At 43.3% G+C, this 19,531-nt stretch overlaps 1 protein-coding gene across 2 annotated transcripts in view; it reads left to right on the top strand.

Moving 5' to 3' along the window:
* ctif (CBP80/20-dependent translation initiation factor) overlaps positions 1–18,133 on the top strand; it is a 44,670-nt gene extending 26,537 nt beyond the window's left edge. The window contains exons 9-14 of one of the 2 annotated variants that reach the window (XM_084034504.1): positions 2,993–3,073; positions 5,536–6,157; positions 6,920–7,219; positions 9,951–10,106; positions 14,567–14,620; positions 15,334–18,133. In XM_084034504.1, the coding sequence (XP_083890630.1) occupies positions 2,993–3,073; positions 5,536–6,157; positions 6,920–7,219; positions 9,951–10,106; positions 14,567–14,620; positions 15,334–15,555 (1,435 nt within the window). In that variant the 3' untranslated portion in view covers positions 15,556–18,133. The remainder of the gene's footprint in view (positions 1–2,992; positions 3,074–5,535; positions 6,158–6,919; positions 7,220–9,950; positions 10,107–14,566; positions 14,621–15,333) is intronic. The other variant, XM_084034505.1, reaches the window with a different exon arrangement.
* Positions 18,134–19,531: the final 1,398 nt, after the last annotated feature.

Raw genomic sequence — 19,531 nt, 5'->3', positions numbered from 1 at the left:
GTAATTGGTTCTGTCCAGTGCTATTGTGTTTATGTGTGATGGGCGCAGCACAGGCCTGGCAAAAAGAAAAGAACAAAAATATAAACTTGGACCAACTGCAGTTTGCTTAGGCTTCAGTCTATTTGTTTTGTGGACTGGAAAATTAACAAGAGGCCATCCTGTTTTCTTGTATGCTTCCAAATACACTTTGTCAGTGCGTTACCGTTTGTAATCAAGGGGAGATTTCAAATGCGTGTATTTGTCTTGTGTTTGCATGTGTGTGTGAGCGTGGTGCGGTACCAAGACCTTCAGCAACTAGACGGACCCTGAAAGAGTGTTGCCTGGAAGTCTGAGGCTGCTGTTTGTTTTGATCATGTTCTGTGAAGTGAAACTTTGATGGAACACCAAAGAGACAAACAGGGTGTGGAACTATTCACATGGATGCTTCACTTATGTCAGAGTTGGTGACTTGCAGTCAGCTGCACATTGCCCAAAGATTTGGAGCACTCTGTTTCTCAGAGCATGGCTTGCATCAAAGCATACTGCTTTCCCACCACACACACCCCAGTCCAACATTTTCTTCTATCATTGGGAACAATTGAAAAGGAAAAATAAAAAAAAAGCAGTCATAACATAATAAGACCGACTGCGTAGCATGCTCAAAGATGGACTCCTAGGTACCGCAAAAATGTTTAGAACTGACGGCAAGAAAAAGGTAAACCTTCCTGAATACCTAGATGTTGAGCTTTAAAGACAAATTCTTACATTTGGAATTGCAAAATTCTTATCACAAGGTTGAATTACTTAGTTACTCTGAAGCTTTCAACAACAAGAAATGAGAAATGCAATATCATTGAGCCAAAAATTAGCATTACATTCCGCTTAATGACTCTTTACTGATCAACTCAGATATTTGGACTGAAAATGGCTTTTCCTGCTATCCTTTAACTTGATATGGATGTTTCAACGGGCCAGAATGTGCATTAGCATTGTATATAAATCTCTTCTGCGGTTATATTTTGGGGTAACGCGCAGCCTGGGAAAAGCCTATTAACCTAATGCCTCCTTAAACCAAAGAATGATGTTGTACAGGTCGGCCAAATATATTTTGACAGAAGTGAGGAGAGTAGAACACAACTTAGTAAGTAATACAATACAATATACACTATATAAGAAAAGCATCTTTAGGGGAAAGAAAAGATTAGGCCTTATGCCTATGAAGTCTTATTATGGTCTTAGTAGCCAAAGGCATCCTATAGGGCCTTTGGCTTTAAGAGCAAATAATAACAATATTATATCAACAATTGTTTTTTCCCATATGTGCAAAGCATAGAAGTCATCATAGTTGGTAGTTAGAAAGGCTTTTATGACCCAGGGAATGTATGTGCAAGGCTCATCACAACTAACCCTGCTCCAGAGCAGACTGTTAAAGGTATTTAAGTGTAGAAACTGTGTAGTGGAGAACTTCAAGTTGACACAGAAAAAAGCCTCCGCTTACCGTCCTTTGAAGCTTAGCATGTTTGATAGACAAACATGCAGTTAACATGTATGATTATACATGATGAGCAAACATGCTAATCCTCTACGTCGACATTATCGTCAGGTTCCCTGACAGAACACAACAAATAGCCCGTGGCTACGAATATTCATTGTACCACACATATAATGTTACATTCATAGATATAAAGATATATGTACTTTGTGCTGTGTGTGATGTGTCAAGACAGCTGTGAGAAGAAAAGTAACTGATGATGATGAAATATGGAGATAAATATTGATGATTTGATGATATTTACAAAGCATGTTAGTTGTAGTGAATAAAGCAGGCACAAGAAAGAGAAACGGGGTGAGATTGAGTAAAGGAAAAGTGTAGGCTGGCTGTGGCAGGGAGTAAAAGAAAGGGGAGGTAGTGCATCTGTTTCTACTTTAGTATGCACGTCAAGCAGGGCTGAAATTAGTTGTGATTTACTGGAATGTGCTGCTTACCGCTCTCTGCTCCAAAACAGAAAAGGGGCAATGAAGAAGCTAATATACTCCTCCTTCGTTCCTCTTTTTAAGATGGAGAGCTGTTCATTGTTAAGGAGCCTTTAGACACCTACTTTAGTCCGTCTGCCTTGCTCGAAAATTTAAGTTTGATTTTAACACTTGGCCTCTTCAGATTCCACTCGTCATTGTTGTAAAGTGATAAGTGAAGTACTTTAGTGTGAGCTGTGAAGATGGGAAGGACAATTCTTACAATTCTGTGTGGCAGAAAACATCACCACCTTGAGAACCTAGTGCAGTCCGTTTTATGATGATGTGTGTGTGTGCACTCGAACAAAAGCACACAGCAGGTCTGCTGGATTTTTCTGCACCTACTATGAACCGCCTGCTTTCTCTGCTTCTGACCACGATGATTCAAAAGTTATTGACTGCCGTCTCCAATCTATGCACACATGCATGTATGCACATTCATTCAGTGCGTTCCCGAGATTGTGAATCCTGAAATGTATTAAAAATGGAGTAATGCGAAGGATCAGTCTGGCAGTCGGAGCCCGTCTCCCCATTAAGCCAGTGTGTTGTGGCTTGTATGAAGCTTTGGCCGAGTTATTGAGTTACTGGCCTACAGGCTTCTCTTCCCCCCCCCCCCAGGCCAATCGATTTGCTAGTCTGAGTCAACCAATGGTCCAGTGGATCCACGAGGTCTCCATCCACATACATCCACAGCCATGATCGATCATCAGTATCCTACCTCCGCCCATGATCATATCTGCCGATTCATTTCACCTTTTTTAGTTTCCTGTAGTTCTATGCATGTTGTTTGAATGACGTAGTTACCAACCTGTAGTTTCTTTTGTTGCTTGTTCCCTCTTTGCTTCACTGCGTTTCCCCCTCTGTCTTCTATAATGTCTTATCTTTTCCTTCATGCTATCTCCAACAATTTCTCGCCGTTTTCTACAAATTTTTCTGCCACTTCGCTCCGCTATCAATCCTTCCACTCGCCTGCATTGTGGCCCTCCCCTCCTACTTTTAGAGCGGTCGATCAGTTCACCCGAGACCAGTTAACCATACTTCTGCCTTCTGGCCCCGGGGGGAAGCGACAAGTCTCAGCCAGGTTAGTGACAACATGAAGCCAGATCCTCCGCACAGAATGGGACCATGGGTGCTTTTTAACACACTGATTTGATCTGAAGAAGCAGCCGGATGAGAATAGAGAGATTTAAAAACAGGGGACTCAGCCAGGCAATGTCACACACTCATTTAAATCTGATTAATACCATAACGTTACAGACTCATCACCTCAACCAAAAACAAATTGTCATTTCTCATTTTACTAGATGGTGTATTGCGCCAGAGACGGCCTGTTTCAGTAACAAGAAATATAAGATGAAATTTCATCAGTGGCCCCATCATTCATCCTTAATGCAAACATCTCGCTGGATGGTCAATCCGAGCAACACTCAAGCTACCGCAGAGCTCGCAGTCATTAAAAATGATTACCATTTTATTACTGTCTCACTTTCACCTCTCCGCATCGGAGATCAGGAGAAGGGCTTATTAGAGCTGAGCCTAAACCAACAGCTTGTGTAAAGATCAAATTGAATGTGTGAGAGAGAGAGAGAGAGAGAGAGAGAGAGAGAGAGAGAGAGAGAGACTCACCCTCTGCAGTGATTAAATGACATATCACGATTTCTATAAGTCGTGTTAAGCGATTATACTTTATTTTATGAGTTTGATAAAACAGCAAAACCTTAATAAGCAGCTTTGCAGTAATTAAAAGTTTGCTGCAGACAAACAGACATTGAAGGGTGCTGATGAGAGTGCCTGACAGGAGGGTGTTCCCTGATCATTGTGTGATTCATAAGAGCTCAGTTTTTGTGTCGGGTTGATGAACATGTGACCAAGAAAGGCGCAGAGGATATTTGCATAGAGTTGGAGGCAGGCGAGAGACTCGGATGATGAACTGTCTGCCAACCTCCCCGAGAGAGTGGAGCAGAGGGGCCAGGCGAGACATAAACCAAATGATCCACACACAAAAAAAGACTATAAATACACTTGGACACGTTCACTTTGTCTGCGCTTCTGCCAGCACCCGCAAACACATTCATATTCAGACAGAAAACAACTTGAAAAAAATAACAACTAGGGTTTCAACTACATTGATCATTAATAAAATATCCAAAAACTGTGGGGCATCACAAAGCTCATCACAATCTCACAGAGACCCAATCCAACGTCTTTAAATGTCGTCTCTTGCAAGGCTTGAAGTCCTAAACCCAAAGGCTTGTTTTGTTTTTTCCCTAACCAGTCAGTAATCAGTGCTCTATCGAAGAAACATGAAGGATTAACAATTATTTTCATTATTCATTAAGCTGCCAGTTGTTTTCACAAAGCAAATATAAAATATATGTTGTACTTCTAAAAACGTGTCTAACAACTGTACGGCTGCATCCATCTCATCCATGTTTGTAGCCATTTTTCCTGAATTTAGCTGGCTAGGGGTTTTTTTTCCAGGAAAAATTCAGTTCACTTGAATTTTGCAGGCACAATAAAATCCATCCTCTCTCTCTGCCATGTATCAGTGCTGCAGTCTTTCTGCTTAAACATGTTTGACCTGCACATAGGAATATATTAAGCTGTTTTTAAAGCTCTAAGAACATTTCCAAGGTTGTTCTTACATTCATTTTAAATGAGGTGTTTTAACCAGTTATGTCCTTCAACATATCCGGTTACTTTTTTACCAGCATTTATGCAGTAATTTCCAGCCAAGCACAGTTTCTCTGAGTGTGCTTTTTTAATTATTTTGGGGTTTCTTTTAATTGAATACATCAGGTTTTTGAAACTAGCTACTTTCCATCTTTAGTCCCTGGGAGGTAAAATGAAGTGAATCAAGTCCATCGTTGATAGACAAGTTTGTCTAAGTCGACCCATGGTAAAATTGATAGTTTCATTAACCTCGACTGGCAATCCGTCACTGAAGATGTAAATCCCCTAAATTTTCCTGCACAATTTCACAGCATAAAAATCTCTCATAGGGAGCGTATCTGAGCAAAGGTGTGCTAGTTCACAGACTGAGGCATATGATAGGTTGCCTCCTCGGGGCCAGGGAGACTAATCCTCTGGACCATATGTCAGCGGCTTGTCAAGCCCAGAGCCAGTGCAGCAAAAGGACAGAGCAATGCAGGACAGGAAGACACAGGCATACTGTGCATCCACATGTAAGCAGTCATCGGGCTCTTGAATTTTACTTACTTTAAGATGGTATCAGTAGATGATGGGTTACTGTTTGTATCTACGCTAGCTGGGAATTGTCATAGTATATACAGAAGGTTAGTCACTGTGACTAGATAAGGAGTTGAAGATTAAATAGAAAATGGAACCTTTTTATTTATTTATTTTTTTCCACAAAACTCAGTTTTGCGGGGGGGCTGGGGGGGCTGGGGGGGCTGGGGGGAGGATGTAGACCATCATGGTGCCAGTACAGAGTGGAGGCCAGAGTGTAGCACAGCGGTTTAAGGAAGAAACCAGCTGCTGCTACATCACAATGAAGCTAACTGAAACCTGCTCTCATTCCAGGAGACAGCAGCGGCCTCAGGGAGGTGGAGGAGGAGGTGGGGGTGGAGGAGGAGGCGGAGGAGGCGGAGGAGGAGGGAAGAACCAACCTCAGCTGATACAACAACAGTCACCGCAGCACCAGAGGGATCAAACGCAACATCAATCGCCAAACCGACAGCAGCAGAATTTAACAGAACTGGGAGATAACAGAAACAGTAGTGCTGGTCGGCCGCCTCGCCAGTATCAAGGAGGACATGGGCAACGCCAAGGAGGACCCCCGCACCACGGATACAGCCAGAACCGGCGTTGGCACCACAATCAGAAAGGCCAGGGGCATGGGCAGACAAACGCTACAGGGGATAAAGGAGTACCCCCAAGAATAACCAAAGACAGAGAGACTGAGAATGTAAAACCAGGTGACGAGCAGATCAGACCACCACAAGACAACAGCAGTAAGAGTCCTAATGAATCACCCAGACCTGAGCCAACACCCAATGTAAACGCTTTCCCACATCTGAGAGTCAAAAAGGAATCTCCCGACCCGCCAGGAAGTGCAAAGGCAAGCGACGGCCAGTCAGAGCAGCCCAAAATCAGCTTGCTGCAGTCGTCAAAGGAGAGGCTGAGGAGGAGACTAAAGGACAAGGTACTGGAAAGCTGCTTAGAGCCTGTCAGTCAGTATTAAGACAATCAGGTCCACGTGAACACACACGCTACCATTTAGTCTTATAATTGCTTTCATTATGTTCACACATACACATGCACGGTCATTAATATATAGACACGTAGACAGTTTTCTTACACTGCCTGTCTTTAGTCATCCATCTACTTAGATATTTAGCATTCAGACTGACACTCCCAGACTGGCAGGGAGGGGAGCACACTAAGGAGGTGAAGAAACTGGCCCAGCGTTGGCTTAATAGTTTTTGATGTTTTCCACTGTGTGCACTAAACTGGCGAGTCAGCCAACTGTGTTGCCTGCTGAAAAGCCTCTCTTCCTCCTCTTAACTCGTTACCACCAGGGGTAGTTTGATTTGACAGCATGGAACCCCCCAGCAGGCAACAAGGCAGGAATTAATAAACAGTGACACCAATGAATCCAGTCTGGGTGACAGCTTTTGCTTGATTAGAGCAGAATTTATTTAGTTTACCGTCTGCAAAGGGCTTTCACCTCAACTTTCCAGATATACACAACTATCGCGTTATTATTATTATTATGATGATATTCTTTACTAGAAACATGATAATTACCAGAACCAAAAGATCTAGCATGCAGGACATGTCACAAAACTGTACAGTAATCAGCTCTTCTGATCGGCCATTAGAGAGACTACCGATCTACTTATTTAGAATTTTTTGATCAATTAATTGATTATCATCACCTATATTTTTCCTTCCCCCGCCTCAGGAAGAGGCCCGTGTGGAGGCGTCAGGCTCCGGCTCACAGAGCATGGACCGGCTGGTGGACCTGCTCAACAGCATGAGGAGCAACAGCAGCGGAGTGGAGCAGCAGCTGGCCTCCTTCATGGAGGAGGCTCAGTGCTCGGCGCGGTCGGAGGAAACCCTGGCTCAGGTGGTGAGCACCATCTACTCCAAGGCCGTGTCCGACAGGAGCTTCGCCGCCACCGCCGCCATGCTCTGTGACAAGATGGCGCTGTTCATGGTGGAAGGGACCAAGTTCCGATCGCTGCTCCTCAACATGTTGCAGGTGAGAGCGAGAATCGGTTAGCGGCAGGGGCCTCTTCACACTTTCCTCTTCAATACTTTCATCACTATTGACATACAGTAACTCAGAGTTCAGTGTAACAATCTCATTATCACATCTCAGCGTAGAATGGCCTGGATGATATTGGTATATCCAAGATATGCCAATATCATGACATTTTTCAGCAATTAAGGGAAGACATTTAAGTAAAGAAATGCTCAGAATACACTTAGTTACCAGTTTATTAGGTACACTTCGGCAAAACTAATGCAGTCTAATACAGCAGCCCTGCAATAAATCCTCACGAAGTAAAAGATCTGCGTACTTCTTCCAACACTAATTTGTTGCTGTCGGAGAAACGACTGCTCACTGTGCAATACGCTGCTGTCTTTTATAATGAGCTGACAGAGCAGCTACACCATGGCTAAAAGATGAACACTGTGATTTGACTGCATCTACTCCCCGCTGAGCAGCTCCACATGCATCTCTGTGGATCTTGTTAGCTCCGGTTATAAAATTGAAAAAAATAATTGACTTCTGTAAATACTTTAATGCACTTTGATATTTTAGGACACTTTCTGATGCTTGCTTTCACCAAAACATTTTTAGTATTTGAAGCTCTTTTAGAGGTCAGTGTGAAATCTTTCATAGCACTTACACCAGTCTGCAACAGTTGATTTACAGCAGTTCTCGCCACTGTGGCGCTGTTACGCTGGCTCCACAGTGATGATGGGAGAGTTTGTGAGTGACACTTTCCACATTTCGTGACATAGTATTCACTCAATTTTTAATCAATCATCAGATTAAGTGAAACTACCATTTCATTCTTTCACAAAAATCTATTGCTTTACTTTTTTAATGCCTGGTTAACTTCCGCCCAAGTATCCCATGAAAAACAAAAGTTACTGTAAACAAGATCTCAATAATGCCCTTCTATGATCCTTCTAATCCACCAGCACTGTATAATAGAGTAGATAATAGAAGTACTTTTGTATTCTGTACGTTTTTAACGTAATCCTCTCTGTAATTTGAGTTTCATTCAAGCTGAGTTTTATGAGGAAGCCAACTGCGTGTGTGATGTTGTTAATGGCAGTGAGCAGACAAGCTAATCTAACACCCAGGGGGAGACAGACCTGATCGAGACCCCCCCTGGACAGTTCCAGTCTTGGACCCACGATGAAAATCTGCTCTCAGCTGTCATATTTCACTGTCTCCCCCCTCCTTGTCCCTCATGAGCTCTATATTACTGTTCTCCCCCGTCTTTTTGCCTCCCCTCACCCAGAACAACATGGGCCAGTGCTTCACTATGTCTACCTGCACACAGCCCCCCCCCCCCCCCCTCCTCTTCCTCCAGACAGTCTAGAATTATGCAGACATACATGCTGTCTTCAGAAGACATTCAAGGTCTAAAATTTAAGCCATCTGCTGCCTCCTTTCCCCTGCCTTCCCTCTTACTCCTGTTTCCTCCTCTTGCAGATCATGTATTTGACTTTTTAAATGTATTATTAAAACACCTCTTTATTTGGATGATAAGGTTTTTTAATCCTGACCCAACAGTAGAGCATCCCACTTTAATCCTTGCACCTCCTTTCTCCACTTATTCCCCACCCCGTCGTTCTTCACAGCTGTGTGGTCACCTCACTTTAATTTCCACTTCCCAGCCAGCAGGGACCCCCTCCTCGTCTTTGACATTTGAGCTTTTTGCTTTGAAACATTTTAAATGTCACAAGTGGGCCTCATGTAGGCCATCATTAATGATGTTGCTTCCAGACCCCTGGATCTCAATATGGGGGCAATTAGTCTGTGTATAAAAAAAAAAAGAGAGAGGCACCCGGGTTTGTTGTTGCTGTCATTAAACGGGGTCAGGGTTAGTTACCTATGAGAGACGCTATTTATTTGTGTGCTTTTTTGGTTGCCATTTGCCACCTTCTTCGTCATCTTCCTTCCTTGTATAAGCTCGTCTCTTCTGTTGCTTCAGTCATGTTTTTGTCTGCTTTTCTGTGCGTGTGCATCCTGCCATTTAACTGGCTTGTTACGCTTATACTGTGACAATATCATGGTGCATGAGAGCCGTGCGAAGTCGTCTTTGAGTGTGTGGTTTGTTTGTTTTTGTGTCTTATTTTCTTCTTCTTCTTTTTTATTGGACCCATTCAAGGCCCCATATTGTGTGTACGTGTGCACAAGCAGGGCTTCAGTTGTAGGAGTCGGTGAAAGTACAAGCCGCTCATGTTTCTAGTGCACTTCAGTCACAGGCAGCACACTCTGGCAAAGCGGAGTGTGTTTCTCCGACTGTTAATAAAGTTTTGGTTTAACCTGCTGTATAACATCTTTACAAGTGCGCATTACGCATTAACCCATATTAACCCCAACACTTTTACAGCACTGACACAGTTCACTACCCTTCACTTTCAAACCAAATTAACATATTCCCCTCCACTTCTGGCAGAAAAAAGAAATTCATGAATTTGTTTAATGTGCTTTTCAACAGTTTTTTTGCCTTTAAGTACTTTCAGCCGCAAGGTTAATACATTTACCACCTACAAAAAACCTCCATCAGGGAGATAGCGAAGATGTTAATGGTGATTACCACCACTGATGATGAATTTGTGCAACACTTAAATATCCACCTACCTACTGCCTACTTCTTCTTCACATTTACAAAAGCCGGACAGACTCAAGTTTTAGAGTATTTTCCAAACTTAATATGAATCTGTATTTTTCTGTCTCCTCACAGAGGGACTTCGCCTGTCGAGAGGAGCTCCAGCAGTCAGATGTGGAAAGGTGGCTTGGTTTCATCACCTTCCTGTGTGAGGTGTTTGGTACCATGAGGAGCAGCTCCGCGGAGCCGTTCAGGGTGCTGGTGTGTCCCATCTACACCTGCCTACGAGAGGTCTGTATCCACATCTACACCCTCTTGTTAGCGTTAAGTATGCCAATTACCAATTGATCCGACGCCGTCTACTTGTTCCAGTAAAAGGAAAGTGTCCAGCTGTGTCTGTCTATCTGGTGTGTTCAGATCGATACGTGCACCAGGTTTCCTGTTTTTGGCCAGACGTTGTCTAGACTTGAGACACCACGGCGAGGTTTGGTTAGTGGTGTAAACAGTCAGTTCCAGGAATATGCGTGACCCCAGGTTCATTTCTCATCAGCTGGTCGCGCTCTCTTACGCACACTCACCACGGTCACCATGGCAACCATATAGGGTAGCAACAGCAGACACGCCGCGAAACAGAAGTGGTTTTAATGACGGACGGAATATTGAAAGGGGAAGCGAGCGAGGTAGGGAAGGGAGAAAGACAGAAGAGGTGAGAGGAAGCGGAGGAGACTGTGGTCGCGTTGACAGTTACTGTAGGAGGAAGTTTGCTGATGGCACAACAGGTGGAAAAGGAGAAGGGGAAAGGGCAGATGACAGAATCTGGGAGCGGAAATTGTGTTTTCATGTTGAAGTTTGAGCGGCGGAGAAGAAAGAATGTCAGGTTTGATGCACGTGCCAGGTAGTCTCACCGCCCGTCCACACCTCTGCCAGTCTGGCACTCAACACACACCCCGCGTCTCGCTAACAAACGCAGCAATCAACACACAACTAATGCCGTCCACACCCTGTCTGAGCGTGTGCCCAGGGCATTATCTCAGCTTGTTAAAGAGGGCTCCGCAACACGGCCGAGGGCGTGGAACCGCGATGTAACACTCCTCCATATTCCACTATCGGCAGTGTCACATTTGGCCTGAAAGGTGCTTGAGGTTAGAACACACCTGTGAACAATGTCAAAATATTTGTATAACAACATGTGTGAATTTGCGGTTGCTAGTCATGTGCTTGTTCGACAATCTCCGTTTCCCAGAGCTATTGTTCCTGATTTTTATACATCTGCTGTTTCGTCTTTCCTGTCGTGACACGTAGCTGTCGGATCCAGCCGCAATATATCTGCCGTTCTGTGCGTGTGCATGTGTGTTTGCATATTAAAGTAACCGCTCCTGCACGTGCATTTGTGACTGTGTGGCAGTCTGTCCTCTGCAGTTGTCATGGCGAACATGTTAGCAAAAACAATGAGAATCAAATAATAAACTTTTTTAATTGAATGTTTTAGGATCGCCGTGACATTTATTAAGCAAAAAGGTTTTCTTTTCTTTTGCTCGTTCATTAGGCTTGCTACTGTCTCAGCTTGTTACTGTAAATACATGGGTTGTTAAGGAACTTTGTGTTGAATGCGTACATTTAGAACGGTGATTGAGCCAAACGCAGGCCATTGTATAAAAGTATGTAAAGCACGAAATAGTCTGCACAGGCACAATGAAAAACTGATTATGATAATACTGTACCTTTTGAAAAACATGTCTTTATTGAGGAGGAACAGCCAAAGTCATGAAAAATCAGAAGTCCCATAGCAGGGTGCTCAAATTAACATGTCAAACTGAAGCAAAAGACCTGCATGTGGTCCACAGAGACTCCATCAGAGTACTGGTGTGCAGTTGCTCACTGCAGAGCAAAAAGCATCCACATTCACTGTCTGGTGACCTCAGGGGCTATTTATATGGGCCCGCATAGTCTCAATCACAGACTATGCAGCTTATTAGCACAGCTATTATACAATTTAAAATAAAAAAAACTTTGAACATTTTGAGCATCAAGCAATTGTACGTTCTTGTCCTGACGCTAGACCTGCTGTTGCTATGCAACTATTGAAGTAATCCTAATTTTAATTTTGAGCACTGGGTCATTAGTATGTTTTTCGTGTTTTTTCTCTCAGCACTTAAAGATAATTTTCTTATTTTTTTAGCAAGCAGTATGATGATGGGTTTCAAAAAATACAAATATATCAGTTTTTAGGTAATTAGGTCAAACTGAAGGTCAGCAGAATATTTAAATAAATAAGGATTATTTTCTAATCCACTTCACTGAGTCATCAAGGTGTTGTCACCCTGTCGGAAGCATTTCTTCCATTCAGCGTTACAAGACAATCGCAGCTGTCCTAGTTTTTCTTGCTTTTCGTGTTCCAAATGTGTTTTGAATAAACATACTGTAATTGGAAATCACACAGTATACCAATGTTTCCCTGTGCTGGGAGCTTTTTTTATTATTGTTATGTAACTAACCTGAGATCTAGCTGTTTTCAGCTCCAGCACACTTTAATGCGTTAAGTATTCTCACAGAAACAGGATTTTTTTTCTGCAGCCGTTCCTGCTCAACATAAAAAAAAACAACCGGCGGTAATATGGAGCGATTCATGTATGTAAATGTGTAGGAGCGACAGGGAAGAGCTATCGCGTTGGAGAAAAGTGCGACGGCAGTGGATAGGGGAACTGATTAGATGAGTATAGATTAGACCGTTTTAAAGGTATTGAGCAATAACTTGGCCCTGGTCTCCCCTGAGAACTCATTATGAGCTAATCCTGCATGTCACATAGCGCTCCTACTCCGGGAACGACAAGACTTTAGTTCCCACATCAAACAGCCACATTGTCACCACACCCGTCTGAGCATACTGAGGAGCTGACGACTGTGCAACTGCTGGGCCTGAATTATAGGTGGAATACCATTAAGCTTACTGTGTAGAAATAACAGGCCATTGAGTGTGGATCATAGCATCAGATGGTGGTGGTGCTTGTTTTTTTCTTCTTCCAGTTATAAGGTTTCAAACGTCATATCCATTCCAGTGTTTTTCTTTGAGCTCTTTCCTAATGCAAAGTGTCGAATCGTGCTTTAGTTTCTCTGTGATGGAGTTCTACCTCACAAGTGTTAAAACCGATGCTATCTGGCATGCAGTCGGTGAAGCCAAGTGGAAAAAACGGAAAACACTTGCTAATTGCTTAGTTTGATGCTGCTGATTTAAACCTGCGATACATTTTTTTTTTATTCATTTGCAGTAATGTTTATGTCCAGCTGACGAATTCAAGAGCAATATTTACTTTCTTTTAGCTCATTTCTAATCTCTTCTGAGTGGAAATATGTGGTGCTTTAGCTGCTAAATTCTCCACTTACCAGTTAGTAGCCGTATACAGTTGTGGCTTATGAGAGTAAACCAACACGGTGATATTCTTTAAAAACTCATAGTACTATTTAATGGCACAAAATGTTATGAAAATATGGATTAACGCCGGATCAAGTAAACAGAATTGAGTTACTGTGCTTTGCGTCTATGAGCTCACTTGTTTTCCATAGCCGTGTGCCTGTACCTGCATTTATACCGTAAGCTGTTTTCTGGAGTTTCCCTTTCACATGTGTAGCACCCAACAGGAGATCATCCACGACGCATTCTCGCCTGCTCTGTTGGGTTTTGGCCGGCCGGGCGCCTTGGTAGTCTGTAGGAGGCAGGGCATGACGTGGATGGCACCGCGGTCACGCAGCACATAATCAACCGAATCTCTCGCCACTCCTCAGATTTGCCTGTCGATTTCGGTGTTGGCCGTTCACCAAAGGAAGTTCTCTTATCTTGTCGTCTTTCCAGTTTGACTATTTCGTTGGCGTCTTTGTGTAAATGTCCCGTCATCTTCACCCTCGGATGTTTGTATTCCGGTTTGGTGCGAAACGTCATCACATGCCAACTCACTTGCCAACTCACTTGCCATGAATTCTCCAGACAATGACCCGCTCTAGTCACACATGCGTTCCCTGGCAGGGTAAAGTCCGTTAAATGTCAGATGACTGAGTTCTCACATACAGCTGCTTTGGGTTATGTCTAGATAAGTTCATGGTTGCAGGTGTGAAAGCAGCTTTATTTTGCTCATTGTGAAGCAGGTTACCGTTCTAATGTTTAATTAGACAAACTCTCCCCCCTTCCACCCCGTATTTAACCGAATTCCTTTCTGCTGTAATCTGACCCTCGATGTTTACAGTCTAGCATGGGAGGCTCTCTGTCGGTCTACCTCCCTTTGTCGCCATCGCTCCCTGCATTGTTTGAAAGTGCCAGTTGTATGCCCATCTGTGCATGGGGCCACTGTTGGGGGCGGAAAGCCAGCTAGCGTGTTTACCAGCTCCACGGTTTGTTTTTGGCGAGGATGTGTGTGTGTGCAGATATACAGTCAGTGTGCAGCAGCCTTGATGTCTGATGGTTCGCTAGCTTGCCAGGATGAAAGCCTGGTGTGTTGTCTTCCAAGATTTAAAATGTTAATGTAGAAAATATTTACAATTGGGATTAGGTCTTTTTCTTTTTTTCCCCTTCTCTTGTGAACTGATTAACACACACAAACACTTGCATTTGCTTAATCTCCCCATGTGGCCTACATCCAACCATACATATATTTATCTATCTGCTAGGCCTTGGGTTTGCTCGCTCACTTTTTTTTTTATGCAGCTCTTCGCTTTGCAGCGTGCCAGTGTTTTTACATAGTGTCTGTTCTCGTCCCTTTCAGCTTTTGGAGTCCACAGATGTAAAGGAGGATGCAGTCCTGTGCTGTTCCATGGAGGTATGTCCCCCCCCCCCCCCACCACGTACACACATCACGCCAGACAGCTAAATTAAATGCAGTAAAACATCTGAACAAGTGCATACAAGAAAAACAAATTACAACTTTTGAAAACCATTAATGTCCATGTTTTTATTTGAATGCACAGTGCATGCTGGGGTAGTAGTCTTCAGTATGTGCATCTCGAACACACTTCTTTGATATTCTATGGCATTCTCCCGAGGGTTATGAATAATAAAGCAGTGGCGGTGAATTTATGTAGAACTATGGATTTAATCAAGAGTTGGGTCAATGTGGAATAGCAGTAAGCTCCCAGCAGCAATGACGTGAAGATAAGACGGAGAGGTGAAACAAAGCAAATATAGGTGAGCTCTGGTTGGCAAACAGTTCCCAGATGCTCACAAACACAACCACAACCTTCGCTGTCTTGATTACTTACCAGCAGGCGCGCACACACACACACACACACACACACACACACACACACACACACACACACACACACACACACACACACACACACACACACACACACACACACACACACACACACTCAGCTTTATGGCCAGAGGGTATGTGAACTTCTGCTGTCTGATTGCATCCACAGTAACGAGGTGCCAGACGTTGCGTCTTGCCCTCTGAAAGGGACACACACACACTTTCTCTGACCTCCTGTCCTCCCTCCCCCCATCCTCTTTTTTTCTCTCCATCAGTTGCAGAGCATGGGGCGTCTCCTGGAGGAGCAGCTCCCAGAGATGATGACAGAGCTTCTAGCAGCCGTCAGGGACAAGATGCTTAGTCCGGCCGAATCGCAGCTGACCCGCTCTCTCCTCATGGAGGTCATCGAGCTGCATGCACACCGCTGGAGCCCCCTGGAGGCTCTCACCACCCAATACTACAACCGTACCATCCAAAAGCTCACCACCACTGCCTAGGTGCCAGCTCCCACAGGAGGAGAGGAGACGAGCCCCCCAACGCCCCATGAAAACATTCTCCAGTCGAGCATCAATCTGCTCTTCTACTACAACAACAACAAAAAATAAGCCACTCTCTTATCTAAAATGTTGCTTTTTGTGGGTTTTGAACTTCATTTTACAATTCACTAATTTCTCCAAGATAGGTCACTACTGCCACAGACGAAGCATATGCTAACCACCCAACGGTAGCCATCAAGGCAACACTACATGTGGCGTTAAAACAATTCAAAGCTTATTTGACAACACTGAAGAAAACGGCAACGTATATATGGCCAGTAGGGGCATGCTTGGCCACACAGAGTCTGGGAGCTTGAATGGACGCAGAGGAATAAAGGAGGGAAGAGACGAGAGAGGGGTCACACAGGGGAGAGGAGGAGAGGGCAGCAGCCTGCCCATAGGGAATAGAGAGATACGAACCCAAAGATGAATGAAGGGGGGAGGAGGTCGGGGTAGTCCGTGTCAGTCTCTTCATTGTGTTTATTTGCCCACCACCCTCCCCTTCTCTCCGTCTCTTTCTCCTCCCCCTCCTCTGTCTCTCCGTCAGCCCCTGGGGTCTATGTGGCTGATAAAAGAGAGAGGAGGCAGGAAGTAGACACGATGCTGTCTGTCTGGGCCGCCGGGCCAGGGACCAGGTCAAAGGGCCTCGCTGTGGAGCTCCCCCAGCTCCTCCCCGCCTTTGTCTCCCCAGCTCCACACCCCCCTGCAGGAAAGCTTTTTGTGGGGATGAGACAGTAGGCCTGCTGGGCCAGGCTGGGCTGAGGATAAGGATCAGGCTGGCTAGAGTAGGGTGGCAGATGGCTGCTTGAGCCCATGTGAGACGACACACCCCTCTGGCACCCAGGCTCCCTGCTCCCCAAGCTTAGGCCGTCGTCACCAATAGAAGCAGTAGAAATATTTCAATTGAAGGGGAGGGGGGGGGCAGCAGCATTAGAAAAGCATTAACACAAACACTGCTGTCTGATAATTCTTTTGTTTTTGTCCAAGAGGGGAAGGTCTCTCCTCCTCTGTTAAGCCGTGCATGTACATGCTTTGTTAACCACATCTTTTATATTATTATATTATTTTTTTAATCATTTAGTGTTTTTATTGTTGGTTCATTTTGAAGTCTTGTTTTTATGATAAAATGTATGTATGAGGTATTAGTGGTAGGCCTTATTGCACAGGTTTGATTTGTTTTGCACTGTTTTGCTTTAAAATCCCCAAATGGCTCCCGTTTGAATTTGAATCGGTGCTTTGGATTGATATTAAAAGTCTCAGTAGTGAGACAAATGGGTTGAGCATAGTGAGGGATTTTAGGATGTTTTAATGGACTAGTGGCCTTGTCGTTTATCCATCTTTATAGGAGCTCTCCTGTTCGAGGCCTGCGGGCCTGTAGCAGCAGAGGGCTAAGCAGTTGGACTTGCATCATTCTTTTGTTGAAGAAAAATTTGAAGAAGGAAAAAAAAGTGATGTGATAACAAATTAAAAAAAAAAGAGCATGGCACACAGAGAAAAGGAAGCGAAGTGCTTCTTTAAAATTTTCTCCTACTCAAGCCATTCTTTGCAGTGGACGTTTTGCAAGTGTTTGATATCGACTGTATTTGCTTTGTTTTTGAGGAACATGACAACTATTAACCTGTGTATTTGAAGATGACGATGACGAAAAGAAGAAATCTCATTGTATGACCTCATTAGCTCGTCATATGTGACCCTTATTCCAGCTAACGTGTGTACTATGATATTGACGTACCAAGCCAATCATGTACCATTTGTAAATGGGCTCTATATATAACCTACAGTATATTTACAAGTATTTAAAACATTGGAATAGAAAGTGAAGGTGCAACCGAGACGTTACACACAGGAAGACTGTGGTTGTGTGGCTAGTGTTTGGCCTTCTCATGCATCTCGATCAGGAACCAGCTCTTCGTAGTAGTCGCAAACATATATGCACATATGCATACACATACTTAGTTTCCCATTGGATCTCTGTGGGCAGTTTTAAGTGTTTTTTATATTATTTTCTCTGTCTTGCATCAAGAATTAAGAATCCTGTGTTGTAGAAACACACTCCAGAAGATTAGTTAGATAGGAAGGGTGATTTAAAGCTCACATGTTTCGGGGGGGTGCGGAGGTCCTAATCGTCTGTGTGTGTGTGTGTACTTAAGAAGTAATTTGTTTTATTGTTGTTTTTGTCGTCTTTATTTTGTTTCTAGGTCTATTTAAATTATATTTAGCTCATTTATATATATATTTTCCCATCTGGTGGGTTTTCAAGACAGCTGAAACCATTGTGATACCTAGCTTGCTGTGTAAGTGTGGTATTACCGTGTTTTAGTTGATGAAAGAAAAATACTCATCAGTAAGTTTCCATTATGCAAAGAGCAAGTAGCTCTCACAGCAGATGGGGGCAGGTGGGGATAGCCCCCCCTCATCTGTGGCACTGGAGCCTCCCCCACCCGCGTGCCCTTAGACCCCTCTGCTCGGGTCACATGACTCACTCGACAATTGAATGAGGCACCCCATTCATTTGCATATTCTCATGAATATTGAAAAACGAGGTTCTGGTTAGGACAGACAAGCTGTAGATTGGAAATATTGGGTCATCTTGTGAGCTCTTGTTTGTTTTGTTTTTCTAAGCAACTGAAAAATAAACTAACGGGAAAAAAATGATGTGACGGAACAAACTGCGTTGTGTTTTTCTGTGTTCACTTATTAGCAGAAGTTTGGTATCATGGCGATATTCAGGCAGCACAAAGGAAACAATGGTGCACACAGTGTTTCCTCTGACATTACCAGCTAGACTGTGTAACTAATCTTGGCACCACAGTAGGTCATTATACAAACAATTTATACATGTGCAGAGTGGCACTCCTCATTTACATGTCTTCGCCTTTACATGGTCACACATTAAACAAACCACACTTCAGAATTTTAACAACTGTGTTTGTTGCAGCCTGTCCTTGGCCAGTGATTTGCCTTTGGTTAGCCCTGACACATGCCTGGGGCTCCCTGACTGTGGGCATCCCAACGGGAGATCTCAGTGCCGAGGTTGCCTCCCCAATGAGGACCCCCATCCTTAGAACCTATAGGACGTCCTTCAGCAGCCGTCCACCTCAATCAACATAATCCCATACATCAGAATATTTAAATCCATTTGACAGTGTGATACACACTTTAAATTTGCCATGAACATGATAAAAGGCTTTGTTGTCTCATTCTCAGTTGTGTCCTTGACAGAGATGGATTCATGACTATGGATTTGTTTCATCTAGAATCACAACGTGTAACTGTCTCTTTAACACAATACAAATATGCACAATAAAGAAGACATTATGCAGTAATACACCAACTCATTCAGCAAAGAAACATAAAAGTCATATTAAAGTATACGGCATTAAAATGTCAAAGAAAAGTCACAGTATAACATCGTAAAAAGGTCAGAGTAGAGCATGTCGAAAAAAGTCAAGTGAAGTCATAGTAAAGTATGTCAAAAATAGGTCATAGTATAGCATGTCAGGGGGGGAGTCATAGTATAGCATGTCGAAAAAAAGTCATAGTATAGAATGTCAAAAAAAAGGTCATAGTAAAGCACGTCAAAAATTAAGTAATAGTATAGTATGGCGAAAAAAGTCATAATAGCGTGTCAAAAATGAAGTCATATGGTGAAAAAGGTCATAGAATCGCATGTCGAAAAAAAATTCAGAGTATAGCATGTCGAAAAAATTCATAGTCTAGTATATTGAAAAATACGTCATAGTAGGTAGGCTATATGACTTTTTTTCCGAAAAATTTGACTATGGCTTTTATGCCAGTTTTGGACTCACTAAACTCAGACTTGGCTTGAAATGTGATACCAGTGATTTTTGACTTTTTAATAATTTTTTACATTATTTTGTGAAATTTGTCAGCTGAATTTTTGGTGAATTTTTAGTACGTTTTTGCAATTATTTAT

Source organism: Eutrigla gurnardus, assembly GCF_963514095.1.
Source record: "Eutrigla gurnardus genome assembly, chromosome: 19".
NCBI lineage: Eukaryota > Metazoa > Chordata > Actinopteri > Perciformes > Triglidae > Eutrigla > Eutrigla gurnardus.
The sequence above is the reverse complement of the archived record's forward strand: the minus strand, read 5'-3'. Positions and strand labels throughout refer to the sequence as shown.